Source organism: Canis lupus, chromosome 32 (assembly GCF_003254725.2).
Source record: "Canis lupus dingo isolate Sandy chromosome 32, ASM325472v2, whole genome shotgun sequence".
In the NCBI taxonomy this organism is placed as follows: domain Eukaryota; kingdom Metazoa; phylum Chordata; class Mammalia; order Carnivora; family Canidae; genus Canis; species Canis lupus.
In genome coordinates this window covers 38,243,639-38,267,023 of record NC_064274.1, presented here as the reverse complement: position 1 = coordinate 38,267,023, position 23,385 = coordinate 38,243,639, and the positions used below count along the sequence as shown (strand labels likewise).

The 23,385-nt window shown below is 36.6% G+C and overlaps 2 protein-coding genes across 4 annotated transcripts in view; one reads left to right on the top strand and one right to left on the bottom strand.

Moving 5' to 3' along the window:
- The first annotated feature begins 1,760 nt into the window (after nucleotides 1-1,760).
- C32H4orf3 (chromosome 32 C4orf3 homolog) lies at nucleotides 1,761-5,366 on the top strand. The gene is made up of 3 exons (XM_035709783.2): nucleotides 1,761-1,855; nucleotides 2,055-2,588; nucleotides 4,017-5,366. Exons 1-2 carry the CDS (start codon nucleotides 1,761-1,763, stop codon nucleotides 2,521-2,523), a joined length of 564 nt encoding a protein of 187 aa, XP_035565676.2. The 3' UTR covers nucleotides 2,524-2,588; nucleotides 4,017-5,366.
- Nucleotides 5,367-5,840: 474 nt separating this feature from the next.
- The window catches only part of USP53 (ubiquitin specific peptidase 53), a 66,677-nt gene continuing 49,132 nt past the window's right edge, over nucleotides 5,841-23,385 (bottom strand). For all 3 annotated transcript variants that reach the window (XM_025466011.3, XM_035709779.2, XM_025466014.3), the window contains 4 exons: nucleotides 21,749-22,487; nucleotides 20,357-20,433; nucleotides 11,245-11,347; nucleotides 5,841-10,316 (listed from right to left, as the gene is read on the bottom strand). In XM_025466011.3, coding sequence (XP_025321796.1) covers nucleotides 9,332-10,316; nucleotides 11,245-11,347; nucleotides 20,357-20,433; nucleotides 21,749-22,487 — 1,904 coding nt within the window. In that variant the 3' untranslated portion in view covers nucleotides 5,841-9,331. The remainder of the gene's footprint in view (nucleotides 10,317-11,244; nucleotides 11,348-20,356; nucleotides 20,434-21,748; nucleotides 22,488-23,385) is intronic.

Below are 23,385 nucleotides of genomic sequence, written 5' to 3'. Positions count from 1 at the left end.
GGCCTCCTATATCCAATATTTCACAACCTGTTCTTCTAGAGACTGACAGGAATACACAGAAGATGGAGATGTGCAGATGCCAATAAGGCAGGTGACAAGATACATCAGACCCCAACTTAGTAGGTCAAAAGTTTCATTCTGATCTCATCCATGAATGGTACTGGTCTTTTTTTTTTTTTTTTTTTTAAGATTTTATTTATTTACTCATGAGAGACACAGAGAGAGAGAGAGAGAGAGAGAGAGAGGCAGAGACACAGGTAGAGGGAGAAAGCAGGTTCCATGCAGGGAGCTGGATGTGGGGCTGGATCCTGGGAGCCCAGAACCACACCCTGGGCTGAAGGCGGCGCTAAACCGTTGGGCCACCCAGGCATTCCGGTACTGGTCTTTTTATCTTATGTGATGATAAGGTATACAAAGAGTTCCACCTAGATGGTCAGGATGATGCGGACTCAGATTCCTGATACTCTCTGTCCTGGTACTCCACCTTAAATGCCAGCCCAATTACAAACTTAGGGTCCTTTGGTCTTAAAGTAGTGCCACATGAATACACTAAACAAGATGTTACAGAAAACTGGCTCGTGCATCACAGTTCTAAGTTCTTTTTTCAATATTGGGCTCCCTTTTCCCAGGCTTTCAAACTCTTGAGTTGGAAAAGGCAGTTCTAAATCTCTCCACAGAAATATAACAGGATTTCAGTATCATTACACACACATTGGAAGCCCTTCTATCATCAGTTAATAGTTTAGGCTTTCTGTTATACTCCAAAGTTACCTCTTCCTAGACACACTGACAGCCCCAAAGGAGGAGTTCAGGCAATCACTGGTGAAGAATGCTACTTCTATGTAAATTGCTTGAAACAAATAGTGTTTAACCTGCACCTTTTGAAAGACCAGATAAACACTCTCCATCAGATAAATGAGGTTCAGCCATTCTGTTGGGCTGACCTATTTCTAGGGAGAGGAGGCTGATTTAACAGGATATGAGGAAATGTGCTTCGACTTATTTCCTATGTATTCTTATCCTAACCTATTCTTTCCCTTTGCAGATAGATCCCTTGCCACTTGGCTGCTAACTTCTTTTTTTTTTTTTTCTCCACAGCCACCAATTCAGCTTTCATGTAAAACTTCTAATGAACTTTCAGACAGAGGAAATGAAGGAGTTCAGAGTGTGTCACCCCAAAATACACTGCTTTGGCATATTGATTAAGTTAAAGGAGCCTGAGAAACAGCAGGTGCAAGAGGGCCACTCTGGCCTTCCTCAATTCTTCCCGACAGGAGATAAAACTCCCATGTGAAAGGTGCCTACCCTCTACGAGGAGGAAGAAAAACATTCTTATCACCAGAGATGGGGAATCAGGCTGAGAAATCTGTACAAACAAACCTTGGTACCCTGATGTTTATCTCCCTGTCATTCTTCACAATTTACCACCCCTGACCCAAACCCCTTTGCCTGGTTTGACTCTCTATCTAAAAGGAGTAAAGCTTTCTGTTCTGGTCGCTTCTTTTATCTTCATTCTCTTGTGAAGGTTCTCATGTGCACATAAAAACCAAAAACTAATAGACCTTGAGTGCTTTTCCCCTGAAGTCTCATCTTATGTCAGTTTAATGCCTAGGCCCTGCTGGAGACCCAAAGAAGGTCGGTAGAGGGGAATTTTTCCTCACTTACAATGGCCATTCTCTTTCTGCTAGCACTCTAATCTCCTAGGGGGTCACATTCCCAAAACCTTGGGGGTTACCCTTAAATTCACTCCCATGGGGTACATGCCGCAGTCTCAGGATTTGCTCTCGGCCTCCTTAGGAGCCCCGGCTCTTACTTACGACGTCCACCTCATTATGACTGTTTCAGGAATGAATAGGTGTGACGTGCCATATACACAATAGAGACCCTATCAGAGGGGGCCCTAAACCCTTGGCAATGAGGACCCGAAAGAAATACAGGGACAAGGAAAGGTGACCGTGGGCAGTTCCTGGGTGGGATCCAGCACCTGACGTCCGCGGGACTTGAGGGTGACTTCTTCCAGTGAAACCAGTCTAACCAGCTCTCCCTGGGCGCAGCAGAGCCGAGGGGGCGGCCCCGCGCACGCCGCGGCCGGGAGGAGGCCGAGCCCCGCCGAGCTGCGCGCCGAGCTGCCCGCCGAGCTGCCTGCCGAGCGTCACGGAGACAGCGAAGCGCCGGAAGGCGAGGGGACCAGGCCGTTTCCGGGGAGGGGAGCGCGCATGCGTAGGCGCCGCGCTGTGGCCGTTTGCGGGCAAGGCGAACCCGGAAGTGCGGGACCTGAGGGATTTCCGGCTGCGGCGGGGCGACGACTGGTGGGTGATGGAGGCGGGCGCAGCAGCAGAAGATGGTCGGGACGGCCCCCGGGAGCGACTGCGCTTGGGCGAAGCCGGGAGGCAGCCGCAGAACCACGAAGTGCGGCCTCAATCCGCAGCCGACCGGTTTCCGAAACATTCCTACTGGCTGGATCTGTGGCTCTTCATCCTCCTCGACGTGGTGTTGTTCGTCTTCGTGTATCTTTTACCGTAGTGAGTACTCGGAACGCGGAGTTGAACGGGTAGGGAGCCGACCACCACGGTGTGGGCGTTGGCCAGGTAACTGAATTCCAGGGAGTAGCGTATGCCCAAAATAATAATCCAGCTGGCCAAGTGGCAGAGTCGACTGGGGGTGCTGGGGGTCGGGATGAGACGAAGTAAAGTGTTCTTCCTGGGCACCTCAGGGTCTTCAAAGAGGTGGGGAAGGAATTTGGCTTCATAATTTCTTCTTCTTATGTTTTGGAATGAAACCACCTGGGGTTGGGGGCACCTGGGTAGCTCAGGTCATGATCCCCGGGGCCTGGGATCCGCGTCAGACTCCCTGCGGAGCGCGGAGCCGACTGCTCCCTCTCCCTCTGCCCCTCCCTTCCACTTGTGCTCTCTCATAAAAAAATAAAATCTTACAAAAGAAAAAGGAAAGAAAAAGAAAAAGAAACCAGCTGGATTTGAGTTCCTCTAGTACCGCAAAATTAGAGATACTATTTAGCTTTTCTGAGCTTCATTTTTCCCATTTACCACTTGGGACCAGTAGTAACCAGGTCATAGGGGTGTAGTGAGGATTAAATGACATAGTACTTGATCCGAAAGCGATGTGCACGCTTGCCCGGCAGCAGTAAGCGCTCAACGAAAGGTGGTGTTGGCTGTACTGCGCAGCTTGACGTCCCGCAGGCCGGGTAGAGATCTCAGACAGGTCCAGATATGAACGCTTAATAACGTCTTACTAAGACGTTATTTTTCAGGGTCCCCATTTCGGTAAATGTTAACGCACTCTGAAAAGACAGTTTTGGAAAGGGTAAGGGAAGGAAGGATAAAGAAAGGGCAGGGGAGCAGAACAAGAAGAGGGAGACGGGACTGAAATGATGAGGGAAAATTCAGGAGAAGCAGTGAGCTGAAGAGAGAACCTGTGGAAAAGCGGCGCAGCTCATTTGGTTGGACATTAGGGAGCTCGCTTGGACTTCAGGGTTGTTTGCTTAACCGTAAGTTAACTTTTCTCCATCATTATGCTTAAGAATTTGTAATCCTTGATAGGCAATTATATCTTCCTTCCCCACCTCCAAAATTTTGGCAAAGATTTGGGCATAAACTCATTGTATCTATGGCCCCATTGTTGCTGGTCTCTTGGATAGTGTGACAAGATTAGAAGGCAGAAGGTTGAGTGGGTGAATGGAAGAGATGGGGATTTCTTTAAAATCCTCTGCCCAACCATTAGAGTCTCCACTCTCCTCTGCTTTGCCTTTTTTTGCTAAAGACTGATATCTCAAATATGTTTTCTTTCCTTTTTCTTTTTTTAAATGACACGAGTTTTAAGTTTTGGGTAGAAAATGGAAGCCTTAGGAGGTATACTCCAGGCTTTCTCTCTCTCTCTCTTATCAACGTATAAATCATTTAGGAATAGGTAAATGACTGAGACAACCTGGATTTTCAGATATTGGGGTAAAGTATTAAAATGGGAAGGAGACATTGTTGACAAATATTTGGTTTTTACAGAATGGTTTGCCTGATGTCTAGATTAAGAAGTTGGTTCCTGGAGTGGATTCTGAGAATGACTACAAACCTCTTGAACAAAGAAGACAGGATTGTGCAACAGAATCTCAAACTGAGGGACTTTTCTTTCATTTCATTTTACTCTTATTATTCCTTTTGGGGACTATATTAAATGGGTAATGATCTCACCCATTCATAGCTAAATTCTTAAAACTAGACTCTCTGATTCATGTTTAAAAACTTTTCAAAATCTGATGGCTTTACAGGGGCTGAATATTAAAACATTTCTATGTAAAGGTTTAGTGTATTCATTAAGAAATATAGTAATGTCTTGCCTTTAACATTTTAAGGATTAGCCAGATTAGTATAATACAAAAATGTAAAATATTAAAGTGAAATATTTAAAAATAAATTACTCAAAAGGGAAGGATTTTGAGAAAAAGGAGTTAAGAGCTATACAGAAAATATAGGCCCACAATGTCCTAGCCGTAAGTACCAGTTTTTTAGATTAAGTGGGCCTCTGTGATGGCTGCCATATTGTTAATAATCTCAGAGAAAGTATATAAATATAATATCCAACATGGGAAATCTAGTGTGCATGTCCTCTTACCTTTGTTTTCTTTAAAGTTCTTGAACTCCCCTAAAATAAGAATATGTCTGAAACCTATTTATTGTGATTGCATTAAGAATGCTTGTGGCCAAAATGTGTTTTTTTATATAATGGTTATACCTTAAATACTTCAGCAGTCATTTCAACAAATATTTGAGCACTTACTCTGGGCCAGGTACAGTACTGAGCAAAAAAGACAAAAATCCTTGCCTTTATGGAGCTTACATTCTTTCTCTAAATGTTAGTAAGAATTTACATTCTAGGAGTGATCAACTAGTGTTTAATCAGAAAGTTCACACTCCCAAAGCAGCTACTAAAAGCCGTCAGAAGCTATTCCTATTACATAACAGATACTCCTTTAAGTAACAGATGTTAGAAATGGGCTCTTTTTGAAATTGGTGACATTTGATACATGTGAATTGCCTAAATATTTTGAAGATATTCCCCTTACTTAGAAACAGGACATAGATCTGGTAAACTTTATATTCTTTCCCTCTTAGAATGGCATTGACGGTGAAATGTGGAACTGATTTTGGTAGATTTTAATTGCCTGTTGCCCACTACAAGGTAACAGTAATGCCTATGGGGTATTGTTGCATCTGTCTGGAGTGAACCTTTTATGCAAAAATTGAAGCACCCAAAGAAACACAAAACTGAAATTTCATTGAGTATACCAAACAGTGCAAACTTTTTTTGCTGAGTGCTAATAATTTTGTCCAATAAATGTTTATTGCCTTGCTAAATTTGGTCTCATTTGGATTTTGCACTTGTTTAAACTACTTGGTAGGTAGCAGGATTGTGAAAGGATCCGCAGTTCTCATGTAGCTTAATGTTGGTTACACACAAAGATTTATAGTCTGTACTACCTTTCTGAGCCTAAAATCAGCCCACTACCACCATTAAATATTAAATATTCTGAAAATGATCTTAGTGTTATGACATAACTATAAATGATGCCAATATAAGGGTTGAATCTTTTCTACAGCTGATGAATAAGAAATCATACCTATCACTTACCTGTGCCATCTCAAGTAGTGACTGCTTATAGAAACCACACTTGAAGGCTAAATGGGTAAAAGGTCACTGGGTCAAAGGGTGAAGGACACCAAGAAAAGTTGGCAAACTTGCTATGACAAAAATAAAGAATAACAGAAGTGTGATTTTAATCTGATAAATTCTGTTGTAAATTTCAAAAACTTAATTTCATATAAATGAAATGATTTTTTTTAAAGATTTTATTTATTTATTCATGAGAGACACAAAGAGACAAGAGACACAGGCAGAGGGAGAAGCAGGTTCCCTGTGGGGAGCCTGATGTTGGGTCGTGCCCTGAGCCAAAGGCAGATGCTCAACCGCTGAGTCACCCAGGCATCCCGAAATGATTATTTTAATAACCATTTGAAATGAACTGGCTGACTAGTAATTGTGATGAAGTTTTCAGGAGTCTGTTAATCTGAAAGTTTAGAATAGAAACCTCTCCACATATCTATCTAGTCCCTAAATGGCATGGGAATACATTCAGAGACTACAGGATATTTTATTTAAGGTCATTAAGGTTACTTATTGTAGGGCAGCCCGGGTAGCTCAGTTGTTAGTGCCGTCTTTGGGCCAGGTTGTGATCCTGGAGACCTGGAATCAAGTCCCACATCAGGCTCCCTGCATGGACCCTGCTTTTCCCTCTGCCTGTGTCTCTGCCTCTTTGTGTCTCTCATGAATAAATAAATAAAATCCTTTTTTTTTTTTAAAAAAAGGTTATTTATTGTAAATTATGTTCTAGGATAAGAGTCATCAAATTATGGCCATTGGGCCAAATATAGCCCACTACCTCTTTTGATCAGGCCCATGGGCTAAGGATGATTTTTACATTTCAAAGTAGTTGGAAAAAAGACTATTTGATGCCATGTGATGAAAATTGTATGAAATCCAAATTTCTTTTTTTTTTTTTAAGATTATTTATTTATTTATTTATTTATTCATTCATTCATTCATTCATTCATTCATGAGAGAGAGGGAGGCAGAGACACAGGCAGAGGGAGAAGGAGGCTCCATGCAGGGAGCCCGACATGGGACTCAGTCCCGGGTCTCCAGGATAAGGCCTTGGGCTGAAGGCAGTGCTAAATCGCTGAGCCACCCGGGCTGCCTGAAATCCAAATTTCAATGTCAGTAAAGTTTTATTGGAAAGCAAATATGCCATTCTTTTGCATACCGTTTATGGCTTCATTCATTATAGTGGCAGAATTGAGTAGTTGTTTGTTACAAAGACCCTATGGTCCACCAAGACCAGATTATTTACTATCTGGCTCTTTATAAAAGTTTGCCAACTCCCAAAGGAGCCCTGCTTTGGACCTCATGACAATTACGTACTTAGGAGCCTTTAGTGATAACATTTTATGATTAGTGATACTCCCAAGCACCCTTGAACTTTAAGTCGACTTAATTTCTCATAAAATGCGTAACTGACGGGAGAAGAAGTCACAGTTCATGAATGCACAGAGAAGTCCAACCATGTTAACTTAAAAATTAGTTTATCTTAAAAAAGAAATTCTGAACCAGAAGAAACTGATTTCACAGAAAAATAGAAGTCTTAAGATAAGTATTTTAAACATTACAACAATTATTGGTTGCATTATTTCAGAAGTTACCATAATTTTATAATCAGAAGAAAACAGCTATAAAAATTAGGTATCCTAGGAATAAAAATTTTACATGTGAATGATTAGTAATTATGCATTCAAATCTATATTTGGAGTGTTGAATCTACAAAAACATTTTCTAGTCTGTTAGTACTATTACATGATTTGGGTGGTTACGACTGGATAGTACTTAAATTAGATCTATTTGATGTTACAACTCACCCATGAGTTGAAAATACAAATCTATTGAGACTGCTGTTAAATATAAGAAATTAGTTTATATGTTTCAAATAATACATTTTTAACTGGACATCTTGACCAAATAGAAATTTTTAAAAAGTTACACAGAAAGTTGTTAAAAATACTTGAACCCATTTTCTAGTATTTTACAATGTTATAAAAGCAGTCATTAAATACACTGATATTTCAAATACAATTTTTAAAACTTTACAGTATTTACAAACCTTCCATACTAAAAGTTATGTTAAAAATGAGCTTTCTTAAAAGATAGTTTAATATAGTTCATATTCAAGTATTTCTAAATTAAGAGAATATAAAGTGATAATTACCTACTGTTACAGTTAGAAAAGGCTAGTAAAAGCTTCTCTAGGTGGAAGACAATAATTGACCAAGATTTCTTAACTGGGTGAGATTAGGTTTTTACAAGCAATTATTTTACTTATTTAAGTAAATTATTTTACTTAGGAATACTAATTTTAAATGATTTACATTTTAGAATATTTTAACAATGTATCAAGTTGGTAAAAATATTAAATTTACTAATTAGTTTATAGAGTTGAGTTATATGTATGTTTATTAATGTAAACAAATTTTTAATTCTGTAATTTTCAATTTTTTTAAGTGCAATACAAAACTTAGCCATATCTAGTTTACCAACTTAATACAAAATAAAATGACAACTAATGAAAAAAGGCAACTAATATAACTTAATTTCATTTATAAGGTCATCATGATAATGGAAATTTCATTAAAAAAAAAAAAAAGCCCTCTCCATGAAAGGGTGAAAGGACTTTTTGTTTAGAGTAGAAAAATGGGAAGTATGCTCAAATTAATATATTTCATTAAAATTAAACCCTCTATGTGAAAGAAGAAATTGAATCTGGAAACATATTTTCAGTCTCAAGAATCTGAGTATCACTAAAATGGGTTGACAATCTATAAAGAGGTAAGATGATAGCAGGGAAAATTTAGGCAGTCACAGTGAGATCCCCTGAAGGCCCTAAGTTAATTCCTAACACTGGTTATTAGCAGCCCAAAGTGAACCGAACCAAAATAAAACTTTTCACATTTCATATAAAATTAGAAAAAATGTAACATAAATATACTAGTGTTAAGAATTTCACTTATTTTTAGCTTACATGTCTGAAGTAAGCTTATCCATACATATGACAGTCAAAGGCCTAATTTATGTTAACCAGGCATTCTGAAGATAAAAGTTCTAGGGGCAAAATTGAGTTTCTTCTATTCTGACCCTAATTTAATTTAAAAACTGCTTTTTCATTAAGGCTTTTGTTTTCTTCCCCAAATGCTATCAATTTCATAGGTTGATAATTCTAAGACACTTAAAGGGATCATATGTAGTAGACTATCACAGAAGTCAAAAACAAATGGGTGAAGCCCTCTTTTGGTTGGTTACCCATTAGAAAGTGCTTCTTCATAAAGCAAATACTGCTTTGACTACACAAACTTGTATTAACTGGTATTTTTCAATTAGCATAGTTTATCAATCTACATACGTGAGTATTGGTTAGTTTAATACTTAGGGGTCTGCTAGCAACACATAAAGGAACAAATTACAGTTTTATTCAACTACAGCAGTGACTTCTTGCATACCCTCTGGATTTTCTATTTTGCAGGCAAACCAAGACTATTCAAAGGGAATTTCTAAAATCTCCAATAAGTTGATCATCACAAAACAATATACATAGAAAGTTAAAGTGATTAAAACTTTAAAAATGCCACAGTTTTAGTTTCATGTATCACCAGGTTGGGTCAGTCAATTCCTATTATATTTTCATGGCCTCTGAAAAGTATCAGCTTACCATTTTCATCACTCATCTATTACAATGTATACTAGGTTTATATCTCTGCTCAGAAGGACAGCTTGAACCAAGACTGTTGTGTAACACAGGTGCTATCCTTCTTTCACTCTTAGATAGTACATCATCATTACAAAAGCCACTGTTCTCTGGAACACAGAGCTTGGGTCTCTGGTGGTATTTCAGTCTGTATGTATCTGTCATGCAGCTATCAACTGAGAAGTAGGTAGTTAATGAAATGGTCTCATTTGGACAGGTAGAACTAGAGTCTATTTCTGGTTGGCAAAATGCATCAACAACCGTAGCCAAGTCTGCCTGAAAATCTTCAGTTGAAAAGCTGGACAGGTAGTTTGGTGTGTTGCCAACAGGCTCTTTTACTTGAAATGCTTCCCTAAGTCTTTCATCATTCATATATGTACCCTCTTCTGAACCTGGTTCTGAATCCAGACTTAAACTGTGCTTTGGAAGACTAGAAGAATTAGCTTTAAACATCTCTGTAAGCTTGACATTAGGTGTGGATTCATTTTTCTCTGACTGTGGCACACCGGTTATCGCATATTTCTTTGGTGGCAAAGGAGGCGGTGGATTATGGCTAACAAGTTTTGGCATCTGACAACCATCAGGTCTGCAGGTTGACTGAACTGTATGTTCCCTGGATAGAGAGTTCTCAGAGCAACATTGTTCCATCGTAGTTTGCTGCTGGATGAGGGGAGCAGTTTCTGGCTTTAACCCAACAGGTCTCATGTGTGAAGACCACAATGATGGTGAGACTATTTCATTACTGTTCATTCTTTTTCCAGAAGCAGAATTGTCATTGTGAAAAAGTAAACCTGTTCTCTCAGAATTTTCTGTATTAAGCCACTCAGAAAATTTGTATTCACTTGAGGTTTCAAGTTTCTGTTCACCTGACTGGTGGATATGCTCTCTTGCTGCATTGTCCTTGAGTAACTGTGGACCTGATGAAGGGAATAACTTTCCATTGATTTCACGTATATGTGATCTGTAACATAAAAACAAGAACAAAGCTAAAACACCTTATACAAATAGGCAAAAATGGAGGAAAAACAAACATTTGTCCTGTAGTTTAATTTCTCAATATACACTTATTTTTATAACATAACAGAAGTGGGAAGATATTTGTAACCATTAGCATTCTACACTCTGAATCCAAAATTTATGCCAAAATATACAAATGCCTGAAACACCTGTCATTACCAAAATTAGATTTCCAATAATTAAAGGCATAATTAAAAAATTTCATTTCAACTTACAAACACTGAAATTACATTTATTTGTGATAAAATGTAGCACAGACCTAAAAAAAAAGTTATAAGCAAATACTTAAATACCCTAAAAATACTTCTACCAACATTACAAAGTTTATACCAATAGAGACAACTTTAATTTTGACATATAATGCTATAAAAGGATGGTATATTAAAAAGTTTAATCAAAATTACCTTTATTTAGATAATAATTAACTTTTGAGATGAAGATATCACATTGAAAATAATTTTTTGTCATGAAAATAGTTTTTCTTGCATGAATTACACAATTCAATCAGAGTGAAATGATGAAAAGAGAGGCTTTGATAGATAAGTAGATATCCAAATTTCACTCCATGGCTTTGGGCAAATTACTTAATAAAAGCCCCCAATTTTCTCTTATAAAATATCATCTACCTCTTAAGAATGCTATGAGGATTACAACAATCATGTAATCATGTATTGTACCCAGTACTCTGTAGGCCCCCACCCTTAGGCCTATATCCTTTTAGTGGTCCTCAAGAATACAGGCATCATAATATTGTAGACCCATTGTTTTTAGAGTAGGAATATGGACTTATAACCTTTATGACACACAGAGAGTTCCTATAGTAAATGCATTTAATGCAAAAGATTTTAGTATTTCCAAATATCTTTGATTACCTTTTTATCAAAGGATTTTTCATTTGTAGATGTGACTCTGGATGGAACTCATGAGATTTATAGCCTACTTCCAAATTCTTGAGTTCTTTTCTAAAGCCTAAGGCTAGGAGAGAAAAACAAAGTTATTTAAATGATTTTTTATAACTTACTGCACTTAATACTCCTCCATAATTTATGTAAAGTTTCCTATAAATAGGCAATTCTCTTACAACAAAAATTAATTCTTCAAGACTCCGCTCAAAGAATACCTCTTTTCTGAATACTTTATATAAAATGGCTGTTTCTATTATCACCTGAAAATATTAGCTATGCCCAAATAGCACTATTGCTGTTAAACTTTATGGAGCTGTGTGTTTCCCACAGTTTTTGCTAACAAAGGGGCAAGGAAATCCTGCATTTGAAGACACGTGGCAAATTGGGCTGAAGTCTGGATTCACTACTTATGGTCTACTAACTTTAAGCAAACCTCTCAATCCCTTATGTTTCCTCATTTATATGAGATAATGACACCATTTTACCTTCCTCACAGGAATATTACGAACATCAACTGAATTAAAATGTATGGGAGGTTATTATGATTAACATGTAAAATGTTAATACCAGCACTCACTAGCTACCATTTATTGACTGCTGACTCAAGTTGTAAAAGGTTGATAATTACTTCATTTAATCTTTGCAACTGAACACCAATTTTACTTGAAAGACAACACACAAACTCTGCTTACTCAGACTTGTGTTATCTGGCAGAAATTTTCTTGAAAATTAAAGAAGTGTATCTCATTTCAAGGAACACAACTAGCATTATTTATTGCCATTGATAAAATTCAAGCTTTATTTTTTATTTTTTTTAAATTCAAGCTTTAGATGAAAGTAAGAATTTTGGAAAACTTGCATCCACCACCATGAGTTTTTAGCTTCCCAAGAATTATTATAAAGACTTTCTGCAGCCCTGGTGGCTCGGCGGTTTAGCGCCGCCTACAGCCCAGGGCCTGATCCTGGAGACCCGGAATCGAATCCCATGTCAGGCTCCCTGCATGGAGCCTGCTTCTCCCTCTGCCTGTGTCTCTACCTCTCTCTCTCTCCTCTCTGTGTATTCTCATGAATAAACAAATAAAATCTTAAAAAAAAAAAAAAAGACTTTCTGCTAATATTTGTTGCGATGTTTTTTTAAACATCTTTTAAAAAGATTTTTAATTTACTTACTCATGAGAGACAGAGAGAGGCAGACACATAGGCAGAGGGAGAAGCAGGCTCCATGCAGGGAGCCTGATGTGGGACTCGATCCTGGACCCCAGGATCACGACATGAGCTGAAGGCAAGACACTCAACCGCTGAGCCACCCAGGCATCCCTAACAAATTTTTTTAAATAAATAAATAAATAAATAAATAAATAAATAAATAAATAAATAAAAAATAAATAAATAAATAGAAATGTATCAACTATACATCAAATAAAAATAAAATATACATCAAATGTATATTTTACATTTATATCTATATATAAAGAAATGTATCAACATTTGGAAGATTGCATAATTTAGCAAACCAATATTCTCTAAATGAGGATATATGGATGTTACAAAATCATGCATGAGTAAAGTAACTCATTCTTTAAATAAATACTTTAAATTTTCCATTATAAGTCTAAAACAGTGATTATTAACATATATAGCCCATAAAAACAAAAGCTCCTTGAGGTCCTCAGTATTTTTTAATAGTATAAAAGATATCCTGAGGTCAAACCACTGCTCCAGTTGGTTGAAAATAGTCTTTAAAAAGATTCCAGTCCCAAATGTTCTATGAAACAATCCACCCAACCCAAGGAAGTTAGGTGACCCAACTAATGCTATATAACTGGTGACAGCATTTAAACCAATCCACGGCTAACTCCAAACTCTTTCTACCTGCAAGCTCTCTTTTGTATATGCCACTAAAATCCAAGATCATCATACAGAATCTCCTGATGAAACTAGGCCATTTTTTAAAACATCAAATGACCTGATATACTTTATTGTGCTGATACCCACAGAGGATATCAAAATATATGGCTTTAGCTTGAATATTCAATTAATTGCCTATACTTCTATACAGTTCTAGTAAGTTTTCAGTATCCTCTCTTATTTTTAATGTTTTTTTATTTTTATTTTTTTATTATTTATTTATGATAGTCACAGAGAGAGAGAGAGAGAGAGAGAGGCAGAGACACAGGCAGAGGGAGAAGCAGGCTCCATGCACCGGGAGCCCGACATGGGATTTGATCCCGGGTCTCCAGGATCGCGCCCTGGGCCAAAGGCAGGCGCTCAACCGCTGCGCCACCCAGGGATCCCCTCTCTTATTTTTAGATGGCATTTTCATCATGTTCATTTACATTTCCTTTCATTCTCATGCTTCTAACTATACTCCAAATCTATGACTTGAAGATCACAAAGAAAACAAAATCAGTTATTAAAGCAGCAACTTTATTTTTTAAACAATAACAAAGAACTTTATCTTACATGACTTTTTATCCCTAAGTCAGTCTTCTGGGTATATTTTTAAAAACTACTCTCACTCAAAATTCAACTAGAATCTATTGTTGACCAAAACATCTAAATATTATCCTGTGGGGAAAGAAAAATCTATATTTGATTATCATCAGCCTCTGCAAGTTAAACCTTGAATTTCCAAGAAAGGTTATATAATATATATATGAGAATTTAATACCCTATATGCAATATTGCTCACACAGTAAATAATACCTTCCAATAAAAAGATAGTAGAATGAAGAGAACTACAAGTTGGCATTCATTTGTTTAAGATTTCATACTCCTACATCCACTAGACTGTAGTAAGCTCTTTATTGTTGTACAGTATGTCCCCCTTTCATTGTTTCCCCTAGCACAATATCTAGCCATAAAAGACATCAATGAAAGTCTGGAGAATGAATAAACAATTCCATGAAAAACACAACTGTTTTCCTTCTTTTAAATCACCCCCACCCTGTCCACAATGTTCTGGACTCTCAAAACCAGGACTAGATAAGTATAAACTGAAACAAATTCTTCCTACCTTTCTCCCTGACCTAACTCAAGACTATCAAGTGCCTCACTTGAGGCTTACAAATTTGTAAGTTGAAGTTACATTATAAAATTTGTAGTTGAAGTTACATTATAATTCTCCACTCACTTTTATTTTATTATTATTTTTAAAGATTTTATTTATTTATTCATGAGAGAGAGAGAGAGGCAGAGACACAGGCAGAAGGAGAAGCAGGCTCCATGCAGGAAGCCGATGTGGGACTCGATCCCAGGACCCCAGGATCACGCCCTGGGCCGATGGCGGTGCTAAACCGCTGAGCCACCCTGGCTGCCCTCACTTTGATTTTAATTTCAGAAATGTTTACTGTACCTATCCATAATTTCAAGTTTATTATTCACAAACACCAGAAAAAATTCTTGATTTTTAAAAAACTCTTTACTGTTATTAATGTATCCATATAACAGACAGCAGGAGGCAGCAGAGATCTAATAAACATGTTTGAAATTTTAATATCACTATGGCAGGCATTCAACCAAGTGGTCTGACTTCAGAATTCCAACTAAGTTAAAAATAGATGTGTTATTTTTTTCTTCTGCTGACATAGACATCCATGTGTCTTTACTGGGAATTCTGGCTCCAGGTTCTTTGCAAATCTAAAACAGTCCGATTTTTACACTTGGCACATAAGACACCTCAACATCAAGGCAAGAAACTTTAAACGAAGCTTTAAAGAAGCTTTAATTAATAATGCTAATTTTGATATTTTATTTAAAAACAGGCCCAGTAGTCAAAATATATAAATATAAATCAAAATATATATTTCATCTGAAAAGATGACCTATGTTTAAAACAGGCTCAGGTAGCAATAAAAACAAACTGCTGGTCTAGACAATGTAATCTTCACTCTTGTTGTATAATGAGATTTCTTTTTTTTTTTTTAAGATTTTATTTATTTATTTATTTATTTATTATTTTTTTTAGATTTTATTTATTTATTCATCATAGTCACAGAGAGAGAGAGAGAGAGAGAGAGAGAGGCAGAGACACAGGCAGAGGGAGAAGCAGGCTCCATGCAGGGAGCCCGACATGGGACTCAGTCCCGGGTCTCCAGGATCGCGCCCTGGGCCAAAGGCAGGCGCCAAACCGCTGCGCCACCCAGGGATCCCATATAATGAGATTTCAAACTATAACAATACTACAATTACAAAGCCTAAATATTCAACAGCAATAATCTAATCAATGATCTGATTTACAATAAAAAATTGTTTTTAATAAAATTTGAATACTTTGGAAAAATCACAAAACTTTAAATGTCTTCTTTACCTTCTTTGTTTCATTTTCATTTTCATTCCACCTCCAGAGAGATCTTACTCCCATCAATTACTGTTCTGTTCCATTCTTATTTTAGCACCTTTCTCTTCCCTGTACAACATTAGTTCCTTACCTCTACAACATAACTGCAAAACTAAGCTCTTGGTTTCATCTTTCTTCTCTAGGTACTACTTCTTTGAACAGACTTTTTTTTTTTACTTCTCTTTTATTAGCTTTCTATTCTACTGTAGTTTCTTAAGACTTTTTAAGATTTTATTTGAAAATAATTTCAAAAAGTTCAGAAAAACTGAAAGATTAAAATAAGCACAAAGAATACCTGTATATCCTTTACTCAGATTCACCTATTGTAAATTTTAATCTATAATTAAAATTAAATAATTTTAATTTTATTCCATTTTTTTCTGAACCATTTTAAGTTGCAAACATGGCTCTTCTAAACACTTCAGTCCTACCTTAAGCTTGCTTCTATTATTTTTTTTTTAATGACTGGGAGACCATAGATAATTTTTTTTTTTTTAAGATTTTAGTTATTTATCTGACAGAGCATAAGAAGACAAAGCAGCAGGCAGAGGGAGAGGGAGAAACAGAAAGCCCAATGTGGGGCTTGATCTCAGGACTCTGGGATCATGACCTGAGTGTAAGTAGACGCTTAACCCACTGAGCCACCCAGGCGCCCCAACTTCCTTCTATTTCTATTGTTCCTCTAACACTGCTTTTATTCTATCACTAATGACTTAGTAACTAAATCAAACCTGTACTTTTTAATCCTTATTCTGCTCGATCTGTGGCCACCTGTCTTGAAACTCCCCATTTTCCTGGTTTCCCTGTGATAATCTTATCTCCTGTATTTTCTCATACCCTTTAGCTATTCGTCATACTTTCCCAAAACTGCTCCTTCTATCATTAGCCCATCTCTCTTACTTAACAAACCCTAAGGTTTTTCCCTTGTTTATTTTATTATTTTTTTTCCTTGTTTATTTTTTGCCCTGAAAATTTTCCTGCATGATGCAATCCATGTCTATGGCATTCAATTCCCGTATGTGTCAAATACATCATCTCTCTTGAGTTGTAGCCATATATCCCTAACTGCCTAATAAATCTATTTACCTAGATGATAAAACAAATCTAAGAATAAATTTGGCATCTCCTCTCATCCCCCCAAAGTTGTTTCTTCTTTCTATATTCTTTAATTTGGTAAATGATGTATCTACTTATGTAAGTCCCAAATACAGTTATCCCCAGCTTCCTCCTTTTCCTCCCTTTTGTACATCTGTCATAAAAACTGACTCCGCTGTCTACACATTCTTATAAATACTCCAATCTTCTTTTGTGATATTGGTACTGCCTTCATTTATGCCCTCACCTTTTCTCTCCAGGCTGGTCAAGTAGTTATCTAACTAATTTTTCTCTCATTGCTCCAAATTCATCCTCTACGTTGCCACCAGAGTCTTTCTAAAATGCAAACTGGTATATATTACTCTCCTTGTCCTCTGGTGCCTTTCCACCTACTGTAGGATTTAAAATAGCTTAAATTTTCATCATGATTTGGCTTCTATCCATCCTCTATCATTTCATAATTTCCACATATGCACTCAGCCTTGCATAGACCAAACTACCCATATTCTTCCAATATATGATATTTTCTCCCAACCATGTACTTTTGAATATATAATGTCTTCTGTCTTGAATGTAATTTAAAGCATTTGAAATTCTCCTGATTAGTGACCCATATTAAAAGGAAAGCTATAATAATCTAAATAACACTGTGAAATTTCAACAGCATTCCCAAATAATAGCTTGAAGCTGCAGAACCCAAAATGACATAGGCAGAGAAATCTATTATTCTTGTCAATGAAAAAATACCAATACAATTATTACAATAGCACTACTATAGATTTTTAGTTCTCTGACATCAAATAAGCTTGTTTGGATTGTATTAAAAACTCACTTAAATATCAAATAAAATATGAAAATAAAAAAATTTCTAACGCTCCTTAACTTTCTAATTTCTAAGTCTTTAGCTATTTATACAAAGTGATTCTTCAGGTCAATATTATAAGTGTGCCCCCAGTTTATAAATAAATAGGAGAAAGCCAAGAAAATTATAAGAAATCACAAAGAATTAAATTGTGCCTTACTTAAAAATCCATGCATGGCATGGTTTTAGCTTAGGGAAACAATTCCTATACTACTTTAACATGTTCTCAAAGAGCAGAGGAAGGAAATACATAGAGACACCATAAGGCAGAAGCATTAACAAAGATTTTCAAGGCAGGGATCCCTGGGTGGCGCAGCAGTTTGGCGCCTGCCTTTGGCCCAGGGCGCGATCCTTGAGACCCAGGATCGAATCCCACATCGGGCTCCCGGTGCATGCGGAGCCTGCTTCTCCCTCTGCCTGTGTCTCTGCCTCTCTCTCTCTCTCTCTCTGTGTGACTATCATAAATAAATAAAAATTAAAAAAAAAAAAAAAGATTTTCAAGGCAAAGACCAGCTTAAAGAACTATGATAGAACGAACTATGGGTGTTATATGTTAGCAAATCGAACTTAAAACAAATGTAAAAAAAAACTATGATAGGCTTTGAAGTTTATTAAATAAGAAATAATTTTAATATAATGCAATTTTTGTAGTTAAGTAAGTGGGTTACATAAAACCACAATAAGAAACCACTTCATACCCATTAGTGATTAGTGATGGCAATGATCACAACAGGACCCCAGAAAATAACGAGTTTTGATGAAAATATGGAAAAGTTGGAACCCTTCTGCATGCTGGTGGGAATGTAAAATAAAACAGTGCAGCAACTGTTGAAAACAGTGTAGTGGTCCCTCAAAATGTTAAACACGCAATTACCACAGAATTTAGCAATTGCGCTTCTGGGCATATACTCAAAGAAATGAAAGCAGGAATTCTCAGATATTTGTACACCACTGTTCATAGGAGCATTACTCACTGTAACCGAAAGATAGGAGCAAAGCAAATGTCCATCAGTAGATGAATGGATAAACAAAATGTGTTATATCATACAACATACATTATTCAGCCTTATAAAGGAATGAAATTCTGACACATGCCACAAACTGGACAATTTTGAAGACATTATGTTAAATGACGTAAGCCAGTCACAAAAAAACAAGTATTGTATGATTCCACTTATCTGAGGTACCCAGAGTAGTCAAAGGCATAGAGACAGAAAGTAGAATGCTGGTTGCTGGAAGCTGGGAGGGAGGGGGAAATGAAGAGCTGTTTAATGGGAACAGAATTTCAGTCTCAGAAGTTGAAAAGAGTTCTGGAAATGGTAGTGATGGTTGTACAACAACCAGTTCTTAATACCAGTAAATGTTCTTAATACCGCTGAACTGTCGCTTAAAAATGGTTAGAGTCGCAAATTTTGTTATGTGTATTTTACCTCAATAAAAGAATTTTTTTTCACGATAAAAAAATATTTCTAAGTAGATTACATACATACTCTTTTGTATTAAATGGGAAAGCCACTTGCAAAGCTCTTATAGCAATGCATTCTATCAAAAACTCTATGACGTGTTTTTTTTTTTACCATCAGGAAACAAGCATCGTGTTTTAAAAAGTAATGAACTTGTGGTTATTGTTCAATCTCACCAACTTCTGCTGCTGATTTCTGGCCAGCCCTTTACTGTTTCCTGTAATACTTGGTTACCAGACTTTTATCAGATTTTTAAAAGAGGCGAGACATTTTATATAGGAAAGGAAGGTTATTTCCTTAATATAAGTGTTTCCTTCTGATATTATACCACTTGATAAAAACAAAATAATTTAACACTTAATCATATTCAATGCCTATAACCTTAAAATAATCTCCACAAAAGCCTTAAGAATGATAAAAATTAAAAGCAAACTTTAAAATTTGTTTTCATGGCTACTTTTTATTGTGAAAAATTATATCTCTTTTGATCCTCTGAATTCTAACATTTGAAAATAGTGTTTTTAATTGCGACCTCAATAACCTCCTTGCTCATACTTTTCCTCGATCCTTCTCCCCTAAATCCTTCAGGTATATCCTCTTAGTAGCAACCCTAAATTCTATATACAGTCAAACATCTAATTTTGTTTCTTTTTTTTTTTTTTTTTCAAACTGAACTTTTCTAACAGGCTGCTTATTCATTTTTCTATCCTGTCCCTGACTCCTGTGGCAGACATTAGGACTGTCCACAGACATTTCAGTTCACCTTCCAGGCATGGGTAAAGACTGCACTTTTCCACTCTCTTTGAAATTACATTTGGCTATTAAGATTGAGATTTGGCCAATGAGATGTGAGTGGAAGCAGATGTATCACTTCTGGTTGAAGTTATTAAGTGATTGTTATGTCCTCCTTCAATCTCATCTCCCCACAATACTGTAAGGATCAAAGAAGCATCCATGGAGATGGAGTCTCACTAGCCTGAGTGACTTCTAGGAAGAGACTCCATGCTGATCTCCACTGGTCATGTACCATGAGCAAAACACAAATGTGTTGACACACTGAAATTCTGAAGTTGTTACCATTGCGTAGCCTAGAACCTAGGCTCTCCTAACTGACACACACCCCTCGTTGTCCGTTCCCTGAAGGAGCTATTCCCAACCTTTCAAAGCCTTTAAGCATGAACCCTCCCAACTTCCATCCTCATTACTCATAATCTTATCAGTAATAGGACTGTTCCTAGCTTCTTAACTCTTATTACCACAATTTATTCTTTACAGCTACTATAATCTATAATATAGAATATATTTAAAATAGAATTTTACCTTCTAAGTAGTTTTTGCTCTGTTGGGAGGAACAGTTGACATACTCTACATTTATGTTGCTTGTCCTAACATGGTCACTAGAAAACAGAAGAAAACACACACCAAATACATTAGCTATCGTGAATTACTATTGTAGTTAGAATCTAAGAAAAAGAAAGGAAATAACATTTGTTAAACAATTATATGCCATGTATTTTTCTAGGGATTACTGTGTATTATTTAACTTGCATCTCCATAACAACACTTAAAATGTTATTAACCTCATTTTATAATAGGATATTAAGGTTGTCAAAGTCAAATCAATTTGCCAATACTTAAAATCAAAGTCTACCTTGTTACAAAGTCCTGACCTTCCTACTACTACCCTAAGCTACCCCTTCCCAAGAAGTGTTATGAAATTACCCTGTCAAATAAAAAAGTTTTGGGAAGACTTTATTGATTGCAATGATTATTTTAATAAAATACAAGCAGCTGATTTTTGCAAATCTGGTTTTTTAATAATAAATGTGATAAAACACCAGCTAATAACAAATTAAGATGTTTCATTTAGTTGGATTAAAAGCCAATTAAGCTGTGGACAAAAGGTTTCACAGAAAAGGGCAAATATACTGCTAACAGTAACATACAAATATATTCAGAATTATTATTTTTTAAGGATTTTATTTATTCACGAGACACACACACACACACACACACACACACACACACACACACACAGATTGGAGCAGAGACACAGGTAGAGGGAGAAGCAGACTCCATGCAGGGAGCCTGATGTGGGACTTGATCCTGGGTCTCCAGGATCACACCCTGGGCCGAAGGTGGCGCTAAACCGCTGAGCCACCCAGGCTGCCCCAAATATATTCAGAATTAAAAATTAATCGAACACAAACTTCAGTTATTTGGCTGCATTCTTTTATATTTGCTAAAGGAAAAATCTCTCTTCCATGCTGGCTTTGAAAGCAGACAATCTCCCCATCTCTGAGTTTACAGATATTAGAGATAGGATAATGAACATTAAATAGACTGAAAAATTAAATAATTCGCTTAATGACTAAGACACAACCAATTTAAATCTATGCTTTAAAACCTCTAGTATGTATTAATAGTTATCAGTGTCAACAATGACAATGTATTTCTGCACTCCTAAAAATATTTCTGGAATCAGGAAATAACTATTTAAAATAGAAATCTGCAATATCAAATAACCTACAATATCCCAGGTCTCTTCCCTCTGAAGTCAAAACCTGAAATATCAAATAACCTGCAATATCCCAGGTCTCTTCCCTCTGAAGTCAAGCTCTTTCCATGACCCTTAGTTGACCCCAGATTTTGAAAATTACTTCACATAACAGTAGAAAATTATGGGGGGAAATCATTCAATTTGTGTATTACCTGCAGGATACTGTTTCTTTAACACCACTGATATCCATTCCTGTACCATTTCCATCGACAACAGGTGAATCCAAATTAGCAGATCCATTGCTGACATGATCACTACTTTCATATCCAGACTCAGTCCTTTGCATCTGCCAATTGTCACCATGAACTGTAGTCTCTTTGAGGCCTTTATTTTTCTCTGCTCCTTTTCCATTAGATTCAAGGGAACTCCTGCTTCCTATTTCCTGCTTCATTTCATCTTCATAGATAGTCATTAAACATTTTTGCTTTGGGTTCTCTTTTGACCAATTGTTAAAACTCTGATCTTTGCTACATTTAGCTTTGTTACTGATATTTGATTTATGTCTTGGACTATGCTGCCTTTTTTCACTTTCACTAAAAATACTATCAACATTTAGTGTTTCTCTCATAGGTTTCCAACCTCGGGTCCGGCTTTTACTGCTGCCACTATAGGTGCTTCCTTTATCCCTAGAATCTTGGCTGCTATCTGTATCATATCCAGTGCCACTGTCACTCTTAACTTTGCCAGTTACTTTCTCTCCTGGGGCAAGAATTTGGGATTTACTTGAACTCAGTACTTGTGCAGAAGCTCGGCTCTGATGGGCAACTCGGTCATGTTTACATGGTCCTTTTCCTTGACTATGATATAGATTTGGATTTCCATATTGTCTAAAGCCATTTGGGGCAGGAGGTGATCCAGACTTGAAATGCAGAAGGTCTTCATCAACCAAATCTTTAAATAATTAAAGATACAAATGAATATTCTTCAGAGACATTTTTTAGTTACAAGCCAAGTACTTTGAGAAATGTTAAGCAGTAATATGTAAATAATAATTATAAGATTTATATTATATCACACAGTAATATGACATTGAAAGGTGTTTTTTTCATTCTCTATGCTTAATGAGAGGCATTTATAAGTGGTTCTGTAATAATTTTGAAAAGTGACCTCTAACGTAGATCATAATTAAAGGCTTTTTAAAAGCCAATATTCTATCTCACTCAAATTAGTGAAAATTAAATCATCATAATAAAAGTACTTTTCAAAAAAAATAATAAAAGTATTTTTCATCATTTATACTAGTAAAGATTTAAAATTTGTTAAACCAAATGATGGTAAGAGTATAAAAAAAACATTTAATCACTATTACTGGGAGTGCAGACTGGTTCAGTCTTTTAGGAGAGCAACAGAGCCACATCCATCAAAATTAAGAATAAACAGGGATCCCTGGGTGGCGCAGCGGTTTGGCGCCTGCCTTTGGCCCAGGGCGCGATCCTGGAGACCCGGGATCGAATCCCACGTGGGGCTCCCGATGCATGGAGCCTGCTTCTCCCTCTGCCTGTGTCTCTGCCTCTCACTCTCTCTCTCTGTGTGACTATCATAAAAAAAAAAAAAAAAAAAAAAAAAAAAAAAGAATAAACACACCTTACCCCAGTAATTCTCCTGAAAGAATTTTATGCTGTAGCTATAAACAAAAAAGTACACAAAGGTATAAAATGATACATACCACTGCAGCAAAAATCTTTTTTTTTTTTTGCAGCAAAAATCTTAAATCAAGTTTTAAAGTCTAAAAAGTATCATTTAAATTATGGTATGGCTGTAAAGAGAAAACCATAAAGACTAAGACATG